Raw genomic sequence first — 21,155 nt, 5'->3', positions numbered from 1 at the left:
ATAAAAATTGAAAAATTGCCAAAATCAAGGGTCAAAGCAGAGATGTCCTAAATATAATCAACTGTCATTAACATAAAATATTTTTGTGCTAAAAGAGCATGTTTTTTCACACGCTAACATATGATATGACCAATGAGAAGACATTGAGAGAAAACACCAGAGCGCTTTTGCTCTATGACATCCCAACTATTGGGCAGGGACGATTTTGTATTTTTGGAGGCCGTAGGCCATCTTGCAGAACAGGGCTTTGTGTATTTTTACTATTAAATTCAAAAGTAAGAATATATATGTATACTTATATACATTTAACATATGTTTTTATTGTTAATTTTAGGTAATTTAAGCTTATAAACAAACTTAAATAAAAGAACATAAGATAAAAAAAAAGAAAAAAGAAAAAAGGAAAGGAATAGCAAGTATATTAAGAAATTTATAGAAATGGTTCTCCTAGTTTCACTCGAGTTTTATTTTTGTCCTTCAAGTATCAATTGCAACTCTTTTGACCTTCAAGTTTTATTTTCGTACTAAGTTGATCCAATTGATAATGTCTATCAGCCATACTAGATGAAAAAAATCAGATTGAGGGCAGACGTTATCAATTGGATCAACTTGGTACGAACTACAATGTCCAAATTGCCATCAATCTGATTTTTTCCTTTAAGTTCGTGAAGTTATCAATTGGAAGGTCAAAAAAGTTGTAGTTGATACTTAGAGGACAAAAATAAAATTTGAATAAAACTAAGAGGACCATTTAGATAAATTTCCCAAATATATTTGTAGTCTCCGAGGATTGAATTCGATTCTTGATTGCCTAGCACCATAATGGACGCATCCACGATGCCGCCGCCGCCGCCTACCAAACGGAGCTGCTCCGCCTCCCTCCCACCGCCCGCGGACGCCGTTTCCGCCAGCACCGACGTCCTAATCCAAATCTTCTACCTCCTGCCTTTCAAGTCCCTCTGCCGATTCAAATCCGTCTCCAAGCACTGGCTATCCCTCATCTCCGACCTCAACTTCCCCCCCACCTCCCTCCTCCCTTCCGCCCTCTTCCTCGACCGCCGCACCCCCCACCACAACGACCTCCCCCTAGTCGAATTCCTCTCCCTCGCCGACCAAAACCCTACAAAACCCTCCCCCGACCAAAACCCTGGTAACTTCATCCCGGACCCACTAGGCCTACAGATCGCCTCGTCTTGCAACGGCCTGTTCTGCTGCATCACCTTCCTCTCCTGCCAATCCGACCGGACCTACTACATGTACAACCCCACCACCAAGCAATTCAAAAAGCTCCCCAAACCCGGCCGCGGCGGCGTCTCGGAGCCCTTCGTCTGTGGCACGGACCTGGCTTTCAATCCGTCGAAGTCGCGGCACTACAAGATTGTTTGTGTAAGGTATTTGGACAAAGAATTGGAGCCTCGTCCGAGCAAGCCCAAGTTAGGGTTTGAGAGCAAGCCCAAGTTAGGGTTTGAGTGGTACAGGGCGGAGGTGTACTCGTCGGAGTTAGGCGATTGGGTTTTGTCCGGTGAGCCTTTTGTGGCGAGTCTTAATACATGTTTCAACGGGGGAGTGTTTTGGAAGGGGTGTATTCATTGGTCAAACAGCGATGATCGCGGGAAAGAGTCGTTGTGTTTCGATATCGATCAGGGGGTGGTACGAGAAGTGAAAATGTCTCTCGTCGGAGGGAAAGAGAGTTATGAGAAGAGGAATGTGAGCTATTTTGGGGAGTCTCAGGGGCATTTGCACCTTATTGAGATTTATGACCAGAAGCGCGCTAAGTTCGATGTGTACGAGATGGAAATGGATTGCTCGGGGTGGTTTGTGAAGTATCTGGTTGATCTTGATTCGATTCCCATTGTGATTGAGGAGATGAATCTTGAGTATAATTTCGTTCCGCTTTTAGTTGTTCAGGGTGACATTGATGAGGAGTCGTTCTTGGTGCTGCTCATAAACGGCAAGGTCATACGGTACGATTTTGAGGGCAAGACTTTCAAGAAGCTCTGTGACTTTGGTCCGGGGAAGCAGTACAACGGCTATTATGTTGATGGCTTTTTAAGATATGGTGGATGGTTAAGCGCCTTTCCCTTCATCGAGTCATTTTCATGGTTGTGATGGATTCACAAGCTAAGGAATATATTTTGGGCCTTAGTAGGATAATAATGGTGTAACGTGAGGACATCTCTATGCACTGTTTTCCCAGGAAAATGATTAGTTGATCAAGAGCTTGGGAAATTTAATAGGTTATTTGTTTCTGTTAGTTAATATTTTGAAGTTGGATATTCCTATTTGGTTTTGATGTACTATTGAGTTCTTTGGTCCTTGTTTTAAAGGTCTATGTTTGCAATGTGCGTCAACTTGCTGCCTTATTTCTTGTATGGCGTCTGTTTGCTTGATATTGCTGGTTGTTTCCTTTACACATTGCATGTTCTTTGGTTGTCTTGATTATTGAGCATGTAAATGAGGATGAATCGCTCTTGGTGCTCTAGCTATATGTAAATTGTAAGGTCATCTGGTATAATCTTATGGGTACGACATTCAAGAAGGTTTTTGGGAGGTGGGATAGTGATTAGAGTAACGGATAATGATATAACCAGCTTTGGGTGGTCAATTTATCCACACATTGAGAGTGCCACTTCTGTTTGATAATACGATTACTCAGAGCTACTGATGTCTTGCATATGCACATCTTCTTACTGGGTTCCTGTTACTCTCTGTGCTGGTCATTGCATAAGCATTGCGATAAGATTTCCGAATGATTATATATGTATCACATTGAGGTGATACCAACAAAATAATGCTGTTGCATGACTTTTAGATAACTTCGAAATCAACTTCAAACTTTGCTAAACCTTGGTTTGGATTGAAAATCCTTGGGTAGTTTTCTGCACTAGGAAGTTCTGCCTTTGATTCAGTGTGATGTGTTTGTTGTAATGTATGCTAATATATTTCAAGATATTGTTTTAGCTTGGTTCTTATGTGCACAGCCAATTGGTCACTTCCAGGCGAAATGATGTGATGATGTAGTTACTTTAGAATATGCCAAAAAATTTGTTGATGGAATGTCTAGGAAAACCTCACTGACACTGGGACGAAGTTGCGAATATAGTTAGCATATGGCCCTATAACCCCGATAACATGGGGATCAAATCAATTTGGGCGTTTGCTCATCGCATGGATAAGATCTCTGGTGGAATTCTGAAATTATGCCTCATGGCCACTGCATATTAACACAACTTAGGATGTTTATCTAAATTTCGACTGTAGGTTACTGGTATGATGACGAGGGATCATAGGCAACACTTGTAGTGTGAAGAAAAAAGGGCACTTCATTCTTCGGATCACAATATTCTGATTTCGAGTGCCATGAGGGTTGTTTAGTGCAGATAGAGAGGCCTTTAGTGTGGACTGCTACTGCAACGAATTTGGGTGAGAGACGTCGTCACTTGAAGATTTGGTTATTTTTTGGTGAGTAATGGTTTTCTTGTTTTCTTTCGTGTACATACCAATTGGTTTTGGATGTAGAGTCAAATGATAGCGGCTGAGTTTTTGGCTTACATCACGGGATCTATGGGATATTGAGTATTTTCTGGATGCCCATGTTATTGTCATTTATTGGGTCATCATATGGGTTAAAAGAGCGGGAGCCTTGTACATTGGGTTTGCCACCCTTGCCCTATTCCTACTTTTGTTTGGCTTTTCTTTTCCAGCAAGACCTAGCACAGATTTACAGGTCCAAAAGTTTAGCCGAGACTGACCGAGATATTACAAGTTGGTGTCAACATCAGCCATTTTAGAACATGTGACATTTATTCATGCGTCTACACGCATCTCCTCCTCATCTCCGCCCAAAAAACCCTGAGGTAACGAGTTCAACTTCCTTTCTGATGTATTTCCTTGGTATGACTTTGGGGTTTTCATGTAATTTCCTTGGGAAGGGGATTGTTTTTATCCCTTAACTTCCACATTTCGTTCTTGCGCCTTCTACCTTCAAACCCAAAGGAACCATTTGCGTTTCTGTCTGAACTCAAGCAAAGGCTTTAACCACCATGTATTCGGTACCTCATTTTCATTGAATTTGGGGGAATCGGTCCATGTTTTTTCAATAAAATGTCAGCAATTTCAGACCAAATCCCTGAAACAGTATTTGAAGCCATAGCAGTTCATGTTGCCAGGATTTCTATGTTAACTCAGGAACAAGAAACAAGCGATAGATTAGCTTTATTGTCGTGTAACAAAAAATTAGACTATCGAAGAAAGAAGATTGTCATCAGCAACGCAAATGTACTTTTTATACATCAGTTCCAGTTCAATACAATGGTAGCTGAGTCATCTTAACGTCGTGTTTGAAACTAAGACACAGACTCACAAATCACAATATTTCAGCAAAAGTTGCTTATGATTTCAAAACACGAGGGTAAGAACGGAACCAGTAAATTAATGGTTGTTAAAAAAAACACCCGTCAAATACAAGAGAGCGATTCGATATATTCATGAGAATTACACCAGTGGTAGTATAGCAAAGGATCGTCGCCATCATTGTGCTGTGAAGCATCACATATGGTTTTGAAACTCCCGTCAACAAGTCCGTATTCGACAAACTTTCCACCTACGGAAATCACCATATACGATTCCTCATCACTTTCTTCGCGTACAATATCAAGAACACTACACCCGATGTACCAGTTATTAGGAATCTGCACCAGTTCAGGAAAAGCGATTCCAACCGCAGCTATATCAACGTTGTACTTCACGAACCACCCGGAGTAGTCTCTCTCCATCTCATAAACCGTTAGCCGGGTCGTTTGATTGTACATCTCAGAGAGGTGCAAATGGCCGCGGGACTTCCCGTAATACAGGTACGCTCTGTCATACCACCACTTCCCGTGAGGAGCAGGAGGCATCGGTATGGTCCCCAGCTGTTCTTGGTCGATGTGGAAGTACAATGAATCCCCCGGCCCCAAGTTCAACCAGTTAACCGCTCCGTTCCAATAAACCCCACCATGAAATGAGGTCTCAGGGAAATCAACCTCGTCAACCGTGTAAGAATTCCCGGAAGGCCTCCAAGAGCCGGTCTCAGATGAATATATATCGATGTGGTAGTAGGTCTCCCACTGCGAAATAGAAACCGATCTCCAGAGGCCAACGACTTTGTAGTGAGGTGATTCTGATGGGTCGTAAGCTAAGCATAGATCTTCAAGGCCATCTTGATGGGGCTGGGGAAGTGTTTTGAATTGTTTGGTTGTAGGATTAAGGATATGATGTCCGCCTTTACCCTCAACCTCGTTATAGCCTAAACAAAATAAGAGTCCATGACATGAATTTAAGACTATAACATCGGAGAGATTCGGAAAACGCGTGAGAGATTTGATGTAGGCATCATGATCATCAGGTTCATGAGCTGGGGCTTTCCCATTCTTGAGAGGGATGAATTCGAGTCCAAGGTTGAGGTGTTTTGTACGCTCGCTCCAGCGGAACAGACAAGTACCATGTTTGGTAGGGTGCAAGAATAGGCCAGAAACAGAACAAGGGTCGGGGTTCCAGAGGCGAGCGACGTGGGGACTGGAAATCAAAGAGTTCCAGTTTTTCGAGACGAATTTGAAGCGGAGGAGAGACTTTACCGGTAGACGGATGAGGATTCCGGTTAATACGTCACCGTTGGCAACGACTTTTTCTGCCGACGACAACGTGGGTGTGGGGTTGTTGGAGGGTTCGACTCTCGACTCATTATTAGATGATCCAATCGAAATCATATCGATCGATCGATCCCCAACGCGCGCAATTGTTGCCTGGAGTTGGACAAAAGTGTGTTGATGAACTTGTGTATATATAACATAGACATGTACTGGAGTTGCCTGTTGTTTCCGTGTTCATAATAAGACCTTTACATGATTCAAACATTGTGCGCTGTAAACTCTTGTCTTTGACAATGAAATTTCAAACTAACCAAGAAACAAACAAAACAAGAAATTTCGAGACTTATTTCCCTGTATTCCTTCATTATTCTCAGTCAAAATTCCGTGTTCCATCAAACTTTTCTCCTAATGTGTAGTCGTCTTCTTATCTTTGAGAATAGTATTTCAATTTATTGGACAACTTACAACTGTCCAAGATGATCATTGTTGTCCGCACACGGGGGTTGCTTAATAACAAGAGTTTCCTCTAGACTTTTCTGTTTGACAATTTTTTATTATTTTTTATTTTTTCGGCAAAGGAAAACATTTTATTGAAAAAATGTTGGGGGAGGGGATAACCAAGGGTTGGCTACATCCAAATGGGTCAAAGCCCAAATACCTAAAATCAGAGAATGGACCAAAACAAGGGCCCAAAAGCTCAACCCTAGACCCAAAACCTCAACTACACCTTGAAAACCTTAAACCTCCTGCCGCCATCCCTCCACCGGCGGTCTTCATATTTGACTAGTGTTATAGCACGTTCGTTGCACGTGTTATTTTCTTAATATCATTTTTCAGTCTTATACGATATCGGAAGAAGTAAAGAAAAGGGCATGTAGGAATTGCATCCGATGTATATAATTTGACCCCAAAAAAAAAAAAAAAATTCAGGTCATCACATTGCCTACTTTCAGTTTCTTTTAGAGTTTTGTTTCGCAATTGATAAACGAGGCCGGTTCTGTACAATCTGCAGCATACATTAGCATTTTCATTGGTGGAATGTTCATATTTGAAAATTTAAGTACCAAACACTACATCATTAATCATTTAAATACTCTCATATATAGCAATGCCAACTACATAACTAACATAAGTGAAAAATAATGTTACATTTGTTAAGAATTGCATTCAGATACGAGAGACCGTCTCAATGTATTGAAAAGCATGAAACCAGAAATATCGTAATGCATCCTCTATCATGCCGCTACTGTCGCAATGCTCCGGGGCAACATCGCCTATCTTCTCAAAGCTTTTATCCACAAGATTGTACCGTACGATCTTTCCAGGTATGTGCAACACCAGAAACGATCGCTCATCTTCCCATACAATGGCAAGTATAGCAAACGAGTAATACATTGGATCCCACGACAGCGTCTGCATCATCTCTGGAAATGCAATTCCAACTTCGTGAAGATCAACATTGTACTTAACAAACCACCCCGAATAGTCCGCGTCCATCTCGTATACACAAAACTGAGTCCTTGCACCGTAGATCTCAACAAGATGCAAATGGCCACGGGACTCCCCATAGTACCTAATCAGCCTCCCATTCCCTTCACCCTGAGGAATCGTTGGCATCGGCAAGATTCCAAGCCTCTCATCCTCGATGTCGAAATACAAGGAGTCCCCCCATGTGTTGAACCAATGAATCGCGCCATGCCAATACACCCCGCCAAGGAAATGGGTATTGAGATCGCCGATAAAAGGTTCACCAGAAGGCCTCCAAGTGCCGGTCTCAGACGCATATATCTCAATCTGATAACGCCACTCACTCTGATAAGGCTCTCTGGACAAAACTGAAACGGTGCCCAATACGCAAACTACTTTGTAGTGAGGTGATCTACATGGGTCAAAAGATAAACTCAACCCTCTTATTTCCCCACGGGGTTTAGGAAGTGAAGTGAATTGCTTGGTAGTAGGATTGAGGATGTGGACTTGATGATGGTTGCCAGTACGGGAGAAGCTAGTACAGCATAATAAGCCGTGACATGAACTTAAAATTTTCATACCTAATGGAAATGTTGTAAAATTTCCGTCGGTTGGATTGCCATCATTTTGAAGAGGGATGAAATTGAGTCCGGAGTTGAGGCCCCGACCGGACGAGTACAAGAATAGGCCAGATACAGAGCTAGGGTCAGGATTCCGGCAGCGTGCGAAATGGGGTGTGACGATGAGAGAGAGCCAGTGCTTCGATACGGACTTGAACCGGAGGAGTGATTTCACCGGTACCCGTATGAGGATTTCGGTTAAGATGTCGTCGTCGGAGGCGATCGTATCGGCGGAAGATGTATACTCAGACATGATGGATTTCAAGAGTTCGAATGAATGCCTGGTCTTGTGTATCAATCTATTGCTTGTTTTGCTTCAACTCTTTAACATGTGGTGTGCTTTATTTTTGATGTTTTTGTAGTTTTCTTGGCATTGCTTTGTTGACTGTTGACAATAAGTTGCTTGTGGAAATTGGCTGTTGACGAGGTTAGTGGTCTTCGTTTCGCTACACACGATTTTCAACAACAGGGAATCATTTTTTTTTTTTCTTGTTTGGCACGATTGAAAAAGTAGGATAGGAACTAGGAAGGAAATACTCCTACTAGGGAAGACTGGCCTAAAAGGAAGATTCCTAACTGCAGACTATATAAATCATTTCCCTTTATTTCTCTTTCCTTTGGATAATTTAAAAAGGAATGCTAAGTACAAATAAAATTTATCACGAAAGTACTCCGAAAAAAGTAATGCATAGTTGAGAATTACTTTGATGATTGGGTCACACATATCAAAGTGAATCTCAACCACTAGTTGCTTTTTTCGGGAAAAGTTTTCTTTGTCCATAGCATTTACCTAATTTATAAGAAGATAATGTTAGAATATGTGTGAACGTTGAGTCCCACATCGGATAAACAGAAAAGGAGTTGGACCTTAATAAACAATTGGATGACTCACCACTTACAAGGCTTAGCTTTAGTGAATGTGGGTCATTCAGTGTATATTGGGCCCAAGTGATATGGTGGACTCTTTACCGTTACTCCCATATAAATTGGGCCTTGAGCACGCAGTGGCGGGTCGATGCATCGGACGAACTCCCAACATGTGGTATCAAAGCCAATGGCTGACGATCTATGGGAAGACTCTCAGCGCACCATTGAATGGGTTTGCATAGAAGACACTCGTGGGGCGGTATAAAATCCAAAGGTGACTCTCGATGAAGCAAGGTGGCTCGATGTTGGAGTGTTGTATTGGATGGCTCATTGTCGATGGAGTTGACTCATCGGGGAGCATGGTGTTATTGGATTAATGAGCACATTGGCTCTCAATGAAGTTCTCGTCGGGGAGCACAATGCTGATGACTAGGCACGTTGGCTCTAAATTGAGATGGCTCTGAATCGATTGAGTGGGTGCAGAATAAGCCCAGTTCGGAAGATAGGGTTGAAAGTATTAGATCAGAATCAAAAGGGAGCTTGGATGCAGAGAGAGGTTAAGACCCAATGTTCGGTTCACACATGAGGGGGAGATTTGTTAGACCATGTGTGAACGTTGAGTCTCACATCAGATAAACAGAAAAAGAGTTGGATCTTAATAAACAATTGGATGGCTCACCACTTACAAGGCTTTTCCTTTTAAGTTGATATGGGTCATTCAATGTATATTGGGCCCAAGTGATGTGGTGGACTCATTGCCGTTACTCCCATACAAATTGGGCCTTGAGCACGCAGTGGCGGGTTGATGCATCGGACGAACTCTTAGCAAGATCGTCAACCATCGGCTTTGATTCCATTTGTTGTGCCCAAAATGAAATTAAGAATATAAACAAAACAACAAGCGAAAATCAAGAACACGAGATTTATGTGGTTCCCTAAATTGGGTACGTACACGGGAGAAAAGTAAGAGGATCCACTATAAATGGGGAGATAACACACAGAGCCGACTATACCCGTAACTTTCGTTGAAGCATCCAATTAGATATTTATGAACAAATCTCTGGCAGAACCCGATAAGGGTACTAAAACCCTAGGTGGAACCCCATAGAGCATAAACCAAAACCCTAATATCTAATCTTCAACATGAGAGACCCCTTACGTGGTTCTCCAAATTGGGTATGTCCACGGGAGAAGAGCAAGAGGATCCACTATAAACGGGGAGATAACACACAGAGCCGACTATACCCGTAACTCTCGTTGAAGCATCCAATTATAGATATTTATGGACAAATCTCTGGCGGAACCCGATAAGGATACTAAAACCCTAGGTGGAACCCAATAGAGCATAAACCAAAATCCTAATATCTAATCTTCAACATGAGAAACCTCCTAGGGGCCTCTCCAAAGGGATTCACTCAAGAAGTCCAAAACCTAATGAAGAGAATAAGGCTATATTTATAGCCACAAAGTCCTTCCTAAAACCAATACTTGTCCAAACAAAATTCCTTGCACCCAAAATCTAAACCAACAAGGAAACAAATCTTTTAGGAAGTCAAATACCTTTCTTCAACCATCCCAAATTCAACGCATATCTCCAACAGATAATATTAGGGAGACTAAAAAGGAAATGACAGTGTCTAGTCCAGAAGCCCATTGCAGTTCAATCAAATTTAATCTAAGTGAATGGCAAGTTTTAGTTATAATAAGATCACTACAAACCAAAACAAAGACTACAAAGACAAGATAATAACAAGAAGAAAGATAACAGCATAACAAAATCATTACAATGAACGCGCGGCACCGATATCAAACATGAGAGAGAGGGAGAGATTCAATGTAATGATAGCAATCAGACCAAAAATGTGTAACCACATTCTGTATCCCATCTGCTCTTCGTTGACATTGTAATACAGTGAATCCCTATTCCGCCAACGGTTGAACCAATGAACCGCACCGTTCCAATACACCCTAGAGTTGTCATACGTGTAGAAATCTACTGCGAACAGCTCACCGGAGGCCTTCCATGATCTGGTCTCAGATGAGTACGTCTCAATCTGATAGTAGGGCTCCGCTGGACATATTAATGTGTCGTAACGAGCGCAAACGATTTTGTAGTGAGGGGATCTCGATGGATTGAAAGCTAGTGTTAGGCCTTTGAGTTTGGAGAGATGGCGGTTGGGGAGGATCTTGAATTGTTTGGTTGTAAGATTGAGGATAAAGTAGTCGGGTTTACAATAATTCAGTTCTGTGTAGAAACAACACAATAGTAATCCATGACAAGAACTTATGATTCGTTTGTTACGTGATAAAGACGGTAAGAAAGCGAGATCATTGAAATAAGGGTGGAGTTTGTGAGTAGGGGTATTGCCACCAGTGGTGTTGGTTAGGGGATGAAATCAAGTTTGGGTACGGTGGAAAACCTATAGGTGTCCGCGGTTAATAGGTCAGAGACGGGGTGCACGAATAGGCCGGAGACAACAGCGATGGAGTTGGGATTGCGATGTAGAGAGAACAAATCGCTATTGATGAGAGAGAGCCAATCTTTGGACACAAATTTAAACCGCATGAGAGATCTTATGGGTAAACGAATTAGGATTTCGGTCAAGAGGTCGGAACTTGCAGCAATTTTATCAGCAGCAGCAGATGATGATGAATACTCCGCCATGAGGGTGTGGCACTTCTCCTATTACTAAGAGCATCTCCGGTCTTGACCCAAACCCTTTCCCAAATTTAAAATTTGGGCAAAAATCACAAAAACATCTCTTCAATCATTTACCTAAACACTTTTCCATTTTGGGTTTTACCCATTTCTTTGCCCAAATCTAGGACAAACCAAACCCTTTCCCCATTTTTCCTATGGCTACTTAGAGAGAGAGAGAAAAATGTCAAGTGGATTGAAGGATAGAGAGGGTGAGTCGGGTGGTGGTGGGTCGGTGATTTCTCAGAGAGGGTGGGTCAGTGATTTCTCAAATTTGTCAGAGTCGTCGCCGGAGTGATGTCGGAGTCGCCATAGTGTCGTCGTAGTAGAGGCGGTGGGTTGGTGGTGGTGGGTCAAAGGGAGAGAGAAGGGAGATGAAGGGTTGTGGTGGTGCGGTGGAAATGGGTCGAAGGAGGAAGAGAGAGGGATCGAGAGGGAAAGTGAATTTGGGTAAATTTTGGATTTGATGGTTGGAGATATGCCTACCCAAAATGAGTTTTTACTCCAAATTTGACTTAAATTTGGGGGGGGGGGGGGGGGGGAGGGGAGGGAATGGGTGAAGGCTCCAAGATGCTCCAAGTCAACTTAAATATAGGCAACTCACAAATGAGACAAGTTTGTGAGAGTGATGTGGTGGTCAACTCTATCTTTTTTTTCTTAGATACCATAAGCTGTGTTTCTTCTAAAAAATAAGAGTACCTGACTGATTATTGAGTATGACTAAACAATTGTGCAGTTGCTTCTAGAATTTTTCCAACAAACATTGTCGAATTTTGAGGCAGATCCTATCAAGTTCATGGGAAGGACAGAAGGGTACTATCCTAGCCCAATATGGGCCCTTCTCGAGCCTAGCTAGTCCGACAATTTATACTTTTTACCTTTCAGAACTTATCGCGAACATAGGCCAAGCAAAAAATCATGGTCATAAGACATCAATAGATATATTTTTGAAATACTCCACCAACTGATCAATCTTTGGAAGGGGGAGGCTGTCTTTTGGACATCTATCATTCAAGTTGGTGTAGTCCACACACACCCTCCACTTCCCATTCTTCTTTTTCACTAAAACGGGATTTGCAAGCCAGGTAGGGTATTGCACTTCCTTGATTGCTCCTGCCTCGAGGAGTCAATCAACTTCTTCATTGACAACCTCGGCATGCATGGCTGCCGATCTTCGTGGCTTCTGAATGACGGGGTTGGTGGACTTGGAAACGTTGAGGGAATGCCGGATGAATTGTGGATCAATGCCTGTAGAGACCCGAATAATTTTAATTCTTGAAATATTTATTAAATGACTAATTAGAAAGATATGGTTTATTGGGTGATATATTGAATTGGGGACTAAAGCAAAGGAATTGAGAATTGAGGGGGTGAAAGTGTAGTTTAAAAGATACATGTGTATATAAGGTGTGTGTGTGTGGTGTAGGGGACCATTTTCCCCTTTCCCCATCTCTTTCCATCGTCCCCCCCCCCCCCCCCCCTCTCTCTCTCTCTCTCTCTCTCTCTTGCTCCCTCTCAAAAACTCTCCCAAAACCTCAAGAATCATCCTCCCTCAAGCCTTTCAGTCACATTATTGAGCTCAAAATTTAGTGGGTCAACCTCAGAGGAAAGTATTTCGTTGATTTCGAGGAGTTCGGAGCTAGGGCCCGTACAAATCTCTTGGGTTTCACTCCTTGACTCGAGGTAGGGATTTCTTTGCTTCTTTTGTATGTAAATATATTGATTTGGTGTGAAATCGTGCCTATAATAGTTATTATTGATGTTGTAGTTGAATCTTTGAAATTCTGCAGAAATTCTGCTCGAACAGGAATTGTATCGATACAGCTCAGATTGGTATCGATACAGGATTCTCTGTTGTATTACGAAGATCATCTGTATCGATACTAGGAATACTAGAATTCCTAGTATCGATACAAATAGGCCTAAAATCAGATTTTGTTGTTTTGCTCCAAACTTCATTGTTTTGAACCCCGATCATTTCTAAACCCTTTTGGACACCTCTTAAGCTATCTCAAGCATGTTTAATTGATTTCCTATGATGGTTCGATGTATTCCTTTGTCCGTTGGTTTCCCCTTAGCTAGAACCGAATAAGGTTTTACTTGATTAGAAAATTTGTTAAAATACGTCTTAATGATGATGTTTCATGTGAATGTGTGATTAAGGTAAAGTCTTCGTTGGCTCTTAGAGTGCGAAGGTAAGCGAATGAGTCGAAGGATGGACTAGGAAGTCTCGTAATGCAAGGGGTGGTAATACGGAGACTTAGGCGGATCCCATAGCACAAGGGGTGGTAATACGGTGAACCGAGTCGTTGGGGATCACCGTGACGCAAAGGGTGGTAACACGGTAATCCACGTGGTGTATACGGTAATGCAAGGGGTGGAAATACCGATGGTGGGAGTTTGGGATAACGAGTCCTGTTGCAAATTGAGGAGTGTTCGACGTTTATGAATTGTGTGGCTAATTAAGATGTTGGTATATCTTGAACAAACGTAATGAACGTCGATACACCTATGAGCAAATTGTTATCTTATAATTGAGCTACATCTCATTTTGTACTTGTCTTCCTCCTTTGCATCTATCCTCATATTTACATATAAGATTGGTAAAAATTTTCCTATTGGGCTAGTGTAGCTCAACAAAATCCTTTGTTTCAAGTTTGAATGTTGGGCAATAGACTGCATGCAATGGTGTGCTTGGACATGAAGATTTTTGGAAGCTAACTCCATTAGTTACACATTCATCTTTGTAATAGACTTACTTTTGGCCATGTAGACACCGCAATCTGACTTCCCGTTCGTTTTACTTCATTTTTCGGTTGCTTGTTTCCTCGATGATGAGTCAGGTCAAAAAAACAGTCTTGAAAAAATGAAATGGTTTGAGCTTGGTGTGTGTGGAACCCATCCTTAGCCCTGAAACCCTTGAATCCAAACCTAGGCCTTAGGTTAGATCAGCGCGCGACCCACTGGGTCCCTTGCGCGATGATTTACTTGCCAGGTGGTGGTCAAAGTCAAAGTTTTGACTGTTGACCTTCGCGGGGCTAGTTGAACACTCGCGCGATGAAGCCACTTCCTCGCGCGACGGTCAACACCTGTCATTTTCACCAATTTCCAGCTGGATTGTGTGATAATCAGGGGGCTACAGGCCTATGTAACCTCGTCGCGTCGACTGAACAGCGTTCTGAGGGGCTACCCTTGCACCACCTCTACCCCACTCTCCCATCACCTTTGACACCCCACTTCTCCACCAAGTAACTGCAACCAGCCTTGTTGGCTGGTTGTATTGCCTTGTTTGGCCACCAACCAACATCTCTCTCATTTCTATAAGTACCCCCCATGGTCCATCTTCCAAAGGGTTACCAAAAATTGTCAAAGGAAGAGAGAGATACAAGCCTAAGCACTTCTTCCATTTCAGATCACTCCTACATACTCATTTTTCGATCTGCGCCACCTTGTTCAAGCCACTTTCAAGACACTCAAGCAAAGGTATAATCCTTAGTGTTTACTGTTTTGATCCCTGAGGGGGGCTGGCAGGGCCAAGGCTGGTAATCAATACCAGTTCTGGTCCTAAAGCTAGCAAAGTTACGAGTTACCTTGGAACAGCTCTCCCGCGCGCGAGTGACCCACTTCATCGCGCGACTGTTCTAGTCTGCACGACATGGTCCTCGTGGGGATGGGATCCTGGTCCTTCTCGTTTATAGGATTTTTCTTCCCTTTTGTGAAATATATCTGAAGTTGTATCACTGTTTGGCATGCTAAACTAATCAGCTTAGCTTATTTCATTTCTTTACTTGCTTTGGAATGCCCCTGGGTCGTTTCTGAATATGTCTCGGAGCCCAGGAATGCAAAGCAGCTCCTGGAAGTCCAGTCAGGACACTCGCGCAATGATCTCACTCCATCGCGCGATGATCCCCCTATTTCCAGTCATTGCCCTTGCATAGGCAGTTAGGCTCTTGGCCTTGGTTTTAACATCCCCCACTGTTTAGGGGTCATGTCTATTTCTGTTAATCCTTTTTGTAATAATTATTCATTTTCAGTACATATAAAACTGCTTGGTTTGGCCTGGGTGTGCACTGGTCCATTCCAGAGCCCAGAAGGGGGTGAAATTCAACCTGTTGGTGGGATACCAACACTCACGCGATGGAGTGGGTTCGGCGCGCGATGGTCGTTTGCATGCTGGCAAACCCATGCATGCAAGTTGGCCATCGTTCACATCAAACCAATACACATACGCTGTTTTGGTATCTAATCTCAGTGTTTGGACCTCATCTCATTTGTTTCTCGTCATTTAATCCATCCATACTATTATCTATCACACCCTGCAAAGTGTTACAGTTTTAAATCCCGATTAACTGTCCCCCCGCCCTAATTGGCTAAAAATTGATTAATAAAATGGAATCTCAAACAAACATCTTTCGCAAATGCCTAAGTAGAGACCGATCTCCGGATCGGGCGAGAGGGGTGCCATAAAACCCTTCCCCTCTCGTAACCTGGCTCTAAAACCCAGATATGGTTATGACGGACTGGTTCCTTGCTTTTTCAAATCAAACAGCGCGATAAGTGCTTCGAAATACGGTTCCTTGGGTGTTGGACCCTCAAACCCAAGTGGTGACTCTGTATTTTGGCCCTTGACGTCCAGCTTAAAGCGCTCCCGTGAACCGGCAGTTCCTCTTCAGGAAGGGAACGGAATCCTTTCCCGGAGAAGGAAAAGGGCACGCATGCCCACAGGCCAAAGATGGCATTATAACTAATTTGCACTTGAATTATCTTTTGACTAAAGTTTGTAACATTCTGAACATGTCGTATCAGTATCTAAGTTAATTTGGGCCGTGTTGCCAAGGTTGTATTTCTTTAAACATGGGGACTTGTTTGTAAATTAAACAGGTGGGAAACTCTTTTGGGTAATATGTCTGATACGCGAGGTTCTTGTATTAAAATGTATTATTCATTTATGTTGAAAATCGAGGACGTGACAAATTGGTATCGGAGCGTTTGGGTTTGAATACTTTGAAACCGTGGGGAAACTTTAAGTCTCATGGGTTCAAAATGTCACGCCTTTTGCATAACATATGTGTGCTTGTGTGCATTGATATGACATGACTTATGTGGCTTTACGTTTCAATACAATAGATTGGTGTAGAGTTGCTTTGACCCGTGTTGAGATAGTTCGGGGCTTTGACCTCATGTAACAATATTGCTATTGATCAATCTTTTGTTTTCTTATAACTTGTAGTAAGATGCCCCCAAGAACGCATGCTAGAGAAGGTGAGGCCGAAAGTAGGGGTGGTCGTGGCCAAGAAGCACTGGTTGAAGATGAGGTTAGCTATCATGGGGAAAATCCGAGTGGGAATCCGGGGGAAGGGGTCGGACATGGTCAATGAGAGGAAGTACCGATCGTTCAAAATCCTTTCGCTAGGGATTTTGTCGCGGCTCTTGCGGCTGCGAACCTTTTGAACGCTGCTCCTAGGGAGAGTGTAGATAGTCGTGCTATGATCGCAATGAGGGAGTTCAACCATAGAAATCCACCTACGTTTGATGGGTCAAGCAGTGACTCTCTTGTGGCAGATCATTGGCTAGCCCAAATTCGAAAACTTTTCAGGGCTCTTCAGATAACGGAGGATGACGTGCGAGTCAATATTGTGGTCATTTAACTTACCGGGGAGGCGAATGAGTGGTGGGAGTCGGAGCTAGAATCATGAAAAGATGCAAGGAGAGCGGCAAGGACAACGGCTTAAGCAAATGAGCCAGATGTGGAGACCTTAACTTGGGCCGAGTTTGAGGTGCCTTTTGAGGAGCAATATTTTTCGGAAACGACTCGTGACCACTTGAGAGACGAGTTTGAGAAACTAGAGCAAGGAGATATGACCATGTCGGAATATGCATTGAAATTCCAATCTTTGTCCCGTTTTACACCGGAATTGGTGGCCACCAAAGAAAGGAAATGTAGGCGGTTCGAAAAAGGCTTGCACGATACCGTGAAGAAGTTTGTTATAGCACAACGCAAAGGAAGATTTTCTGAAGTCGTTGAGTGTGCGAGAAGCATTGAGACATCGAGGGAGGCACCCAAAAATCCTAAGGTTTGGGAACCAAGACAACCAGTGGGAGGTATGAGTTCTTCGTCGGGAAGTTTCGGTAGTCAAGGGAGGAAGAGACAACGAGATCAAATGTTGACTTCGCAGGGTCCGTCAAATTTTAGGCCTACACCCTCTTCTTCGTTTGGGACTTGGGGAGTCTCCAATAGACCTCCGATTGTATGCCACGAGTGTGGTCAAGCGGGACACATTCGCGCCAAGTGCCTACGGCTTTTGGGGACATGTTTCACTTGTGGGAAATTCGGCTATTTTGTAAGGAATTGTCCGCGTGGGGACGGGGCTCGTAGTGAGTCAGGTTCGGTACAGCAACCGAGGGGTGGACAAAGTTCTAATCGGCAATCTTTTTAAGGTAATCAGAGGCAGCAGCAATCTCACTTCCGTCAGAGCACTTCGGTTCAGGGATCTCAGGCTGAGAAAGGAGCTATGTGTAGGGGGATGAAAACAATTGATGCTTCGGATCACCTTGGATTGCAACGGCTTATTCGTGCCGTTTCACTGGAATCCTAATTCGTCGTCGGTACCCTAATCTGCAAAACAGACAAGGGATGAGTGCACCTTTGCCTCTCGTAGCAAAGGCCCTCCGATGCCTAAGTTAGTATCACGTACTTGTCAATAAACTCTAATTATCAGTAGGAGAATATAAGAATGCAACATATTGCGTACCTTTTTCCTCTAGGTTTACCTCATATTTATAAACTTGTGTATGCTTGCCGCTCAAGCATCCCTGTTGCCCTAGGATTTCTATCTCGTATAGGAAACCCTGGATATCAAGGATTCTCGTTTTCCTTATCAATTCATTATAAAAGAGTCCTTTTAGGATTCTTTTCCATTAAAAGCCGAACATCCCATTCTCGTTGGATATCTTTCTCAGATCCTATATTCTTGGGATCTCATCCGTGACTACTCTGGAATCTTCCCGAGTACTTCCTCTGCTCTTGCTCTTGATTGGAGCTCTTTCCTTGTTTGGCTGTATCGTAGTCAAACAGTCTGCCTGCACCAGCTACTTCACATGTAACTTGGTCCAAGGTAATCGGAATGTCTCTATCTGCCGAACAGTTAGTTTTCACCAATGACTTCTTATTTTATTGGCCTTTATCGCCGTTCAACGCACTGATCGGCGATAAGACCTGTCCAATCTTTCACGTGTTCTTATACATCATGTGTTCGGCAACTAGATGTATCTGTTCGGGAATACCTCCCTACAATTGCTCCCCAGCTTTACTTATTTTCCACTGTTCGGGGGTAATGGGTGATGCTTTAGAGACAAACGTTTAGACCGAATTTCCTTTGATACCAAGCAGTCATAGTATTTAATACTTATTGATGCTTTTTGGCGCTTTTGTCATTATACCATTTCGGGGTAGTGACTCCACGTGGCATGTTTCGTATGCCTTTCATTAATTTCGAACTGACGTTTTATCAAACGTCGTCAGAACGGCACTTGCTTTCCGTTATTTTAACTTGTAACGGCGTGAAACGAGACGTTTCGTCTCCGTCTCTTTCACTTAAATCCCAAAGAGGATACTTTTGGATTTTTCTCCAAAGCTTGAACCCTCTTTTTCTCTCTCTAAAACCAAGCGAACATATCCCGCCTCACATCCGCCATTGCCGTTGTCTGCAAATTCGATTGCGCCCCAGGGAACCACTGCAATAGTTTTGTAAGACTTCTTATTCTTGCTCCTTCTTGCGTCTTATTCTGAGTTTCGATCCAGATTTTGGTTTTTAGGGTTTCGATTGCACCTAGTTTCCGATTCTATCCTGCTCATTTCTTTTGTATCCATGGTGGATGAAAACCTTCCAAAACCCAGAAAGTTTAGGAAACTCCGTGAAACCCCAACTGCCATGGCGGCATTTAGGACTGAGTATAGCGTCCCTGATAACGTGGGGCTCGAACTTGCCCCTCTAGGAGCAAATAGGGATGATGGCTCATGGGATAGAATGTGTATCCCTATTGTGGCCATTGTTGAAGGTGGAGTCCGATTTCCCCTTCACCCATTACTCTGCCAGATCCTAAACTGGTATCGTCTCACCCCCATGCAAGTATCAACAAACATTTTTAGGCTGATAATGGGAGTAGTAGCTTTGAATAGGATTCTGGGGACCCAGCTAGGAATTTGGGACATTCAGTGGTGGTACAGCATTGTACTAAACCCTGAATATAATACTTACTACTTCAAAGTTAGAAGGGCAGAAAAGCGTCTCGTCCTAAACCTGCTAGACTCTGCTCGGGATCATGAAATCGATTTCCTCTACGTCACTGGAGGGTTCGAGCCACTAGGGGAGGATGGTCAGGTGGTGGGCCTCCATTGCCCCCACATATGGGGATACCCACGTATGCTCCCGAGTTTCTATTTATGCAACTTGCATTTTCCCTTGTTACTGTACTTCTGCTTATTTTAACCTCTGTTTATGCTTCGACTTGCAGCGGAAAATGCTAACAGGCGTCCAAGACGTGAACCAAGCTACGTCCGAACAGCAAAAATTAACAGGGTTTTGAAGTATTCAGGTGTACCCGGCACCCCAACAGCTGATCGGGGTCGCAACGCAGACGTTTTATTGGGGTACGATCTTGTTTACAGAGGTGTCATTGATAGGAGACTTGCCCACCCCAGCACCAGTGCTGCCTCCACATCAACTGCTCCCCAGCCGAGGAGCGTAAGAGCTAACGCTGAAGTGACAATAGCCGAGCAGTTGGGTGAAGTCCCTATTTCAGATTGCGTTCCGTTACCTCGGATGAGAGTTCGAAGACCCTTTCTGAGACATGCTGCCTCTCAATCACAGTCCGAACAGCCAGATCCCAGCCGCGTGACCAGCCAATCCTCCTCTTCAGGTTATTCTCCATCTCCTCCAAACTCAAGTACTATAACTTGTCAACCCCTAAACCTCAGCACCCTTCTCACCGTCTCTTTTCGAGGACGTGGAACTGGTCGGGTGGCTTCTACTAGGAACGTTCCTCCTACACCCCGTCGCAACAGAGGAGGTTTTACCCGCTCCCCTTCATCTACTCGAGGAATGGATTCTGCTCTCGATGTTGGTGACAACAACCGAGATAAACGGCCTAGATCTGAAGACCCAACTGGTACTGCTTCTCAGGCTGATACAGAAACCCATCACCCCACATCGCCAACTACTCAAATACTTCCCTAGACATGGATTCCTCCATTCACTAGGGGAGACCGTCCCGTTCACGTTGGGGACAGTGCTAGTTCGTCAGAAATAGCACTTGCCCTGGCTCAAGGGTTGCTGCTCCCAGTTGATATGCAGAAAGAATTCGGATCCCCACCTGATCGTCTTGTAGCCACTGGTCTCATCAGTGGTATTAAGGTAATAACAAAAACTTTTCCTTCAATCAAGCTTCGACCCTTGTATTATATTTGATCATTAACTCTTTTGGTATTCCTTAGTTCATTCAAAAAATGGTCGTATTGGGCCAAAAACTCCAAGAGATCGAGCAAGAGCGCAACAGGCTTTTGAGAGATAACACAAGGCAGCTTCAAACAATGACAAGGCTGGAGAGAGAGAGACAAGGCAAAACTAGAAGCAGCAGGAACCAAGGAAAAGCATGAAACTGCTGAGGAGAGTCTCAGCCAAGCACTGTCCAAAATTGATAGTACAAAAAAGGGGGCCTATGAAGATGGATACCAGAAGGGCTTTGATGCTGCCACTTCCAGTTATGTTGATCAAATGCCTGTAATTCAAGATCAAAAATGGGCTGCGTGTTGGGAAGCGTGCCTGACAAAAGTGGGGGTTGCAGAAGATTCTCCCCTCTAGGAAGATAATGACT

At 43.4% G+C, this 21,155-nt stretch overlaps 3 protein-coding genes across 3 annotated transcripts in view; 1 reads left to right on the top strand and 2 right to left on the bottom strand.

The window, feature by feature from the left end:
* Positions 1-776: 776 nt before the first annotated feature.
* On the top strand, positions 777-3,702 carry LOC131319397 (F-box protein At5g07610-like). The gene is made up of 2 exons (XM_058349624.1): positions 777-2,059; positions 3,262-3,702. The coding sequence occupies exons 1-2, from the start codon at positions 823-825 to the stop codon at positions 3,288-3,290; spliced, it is 1,266 nt and encodes a 421-aa protein (XP_058205607.1). The 5' UTR covers positions 777-822; the 3' UTR covers positions 3,291-3,702.
* Positions 3,703-4,258: 556 nt separating this feature from the next.
* Positions 4,259-6,002, bottom strand: LOC131319396 (F-box protein At5g07610-like). Its single transcript, XM_058349623.1, has one exon. It carries the CDS (start codon positions 5,745-5,747, stop codon positions 4,458-4,460), a length of 1,290 nt encoding a protein of 429 aa, XP_058205606.1. The 5' UTR covers positions 5,748-6,002; the 3' UTR covers positions 4,259-4,457.
* A 711-nt stretch (positions 6,003-6,713) lies between these two features.
* The window catches only part of LOC131319310 (F-box protein At5g07610-like), a 53,143-nt gene continuing 38,701 nt past the window's right edge, over positions 6,714-21,155 (bottom strand). The window contains exon 2 of the mRNA XM_058349511.1: positions 6,714-8,163. Within this exon, the coding sequence (XP_058205494.1) occupies positions 6,798-7,970 (1,173 nt within the window). The 5' untranslated portion in view covers positions 7,971-8,163 and the 3' untranslated portion in view covers positions 6,714-6,797. The remainder of the gene's footprint in view (positions 8,164-21,155) is intronic.

The sequence above is a fragment of the Rhododendron vialii genome, chromosome 3a (assembly GCF_030253575.1).
Source record: "Rhododendron vialii isolate Sample 1 chromosome 3a, ASM3025357v1".
In the NCBI taxonomy this organism is placed as follows: Eukaryota; Viridiplantae; Streptophyta; class Magnoliopsida; order Ericales; family Ericaceae; genus Rhododendron; species Rhododendron vialii.
The sequence above is the reverse complement of the archived record's forward strand: the minus strand, read 5'-3'. Positions and strand labels throughout refer to the sequence as shown.

Coding starts and splice junctions, on each gene's coding strand:
- LOC131319396 (XM_058349623.1), bottom strand. CDS start 5,747: ATGATTTCGATTGGATCATCTAATAATGAGTCGAGAGTCGAACCCTCC.
- LOC131319397 (XM_058349624.1), top strand. CDS start 823: ATGGACGCATCCACGATGCCGCCGCCGCCGCCTACCAAACGGAGCTGC. Junction 2,060..3,261: donor TGATGGCTTTTTAAGATATG/GTGGATGGTTAA, acceptor TTTCGACTGTAG/GTTACTGGTATGATGACGAG.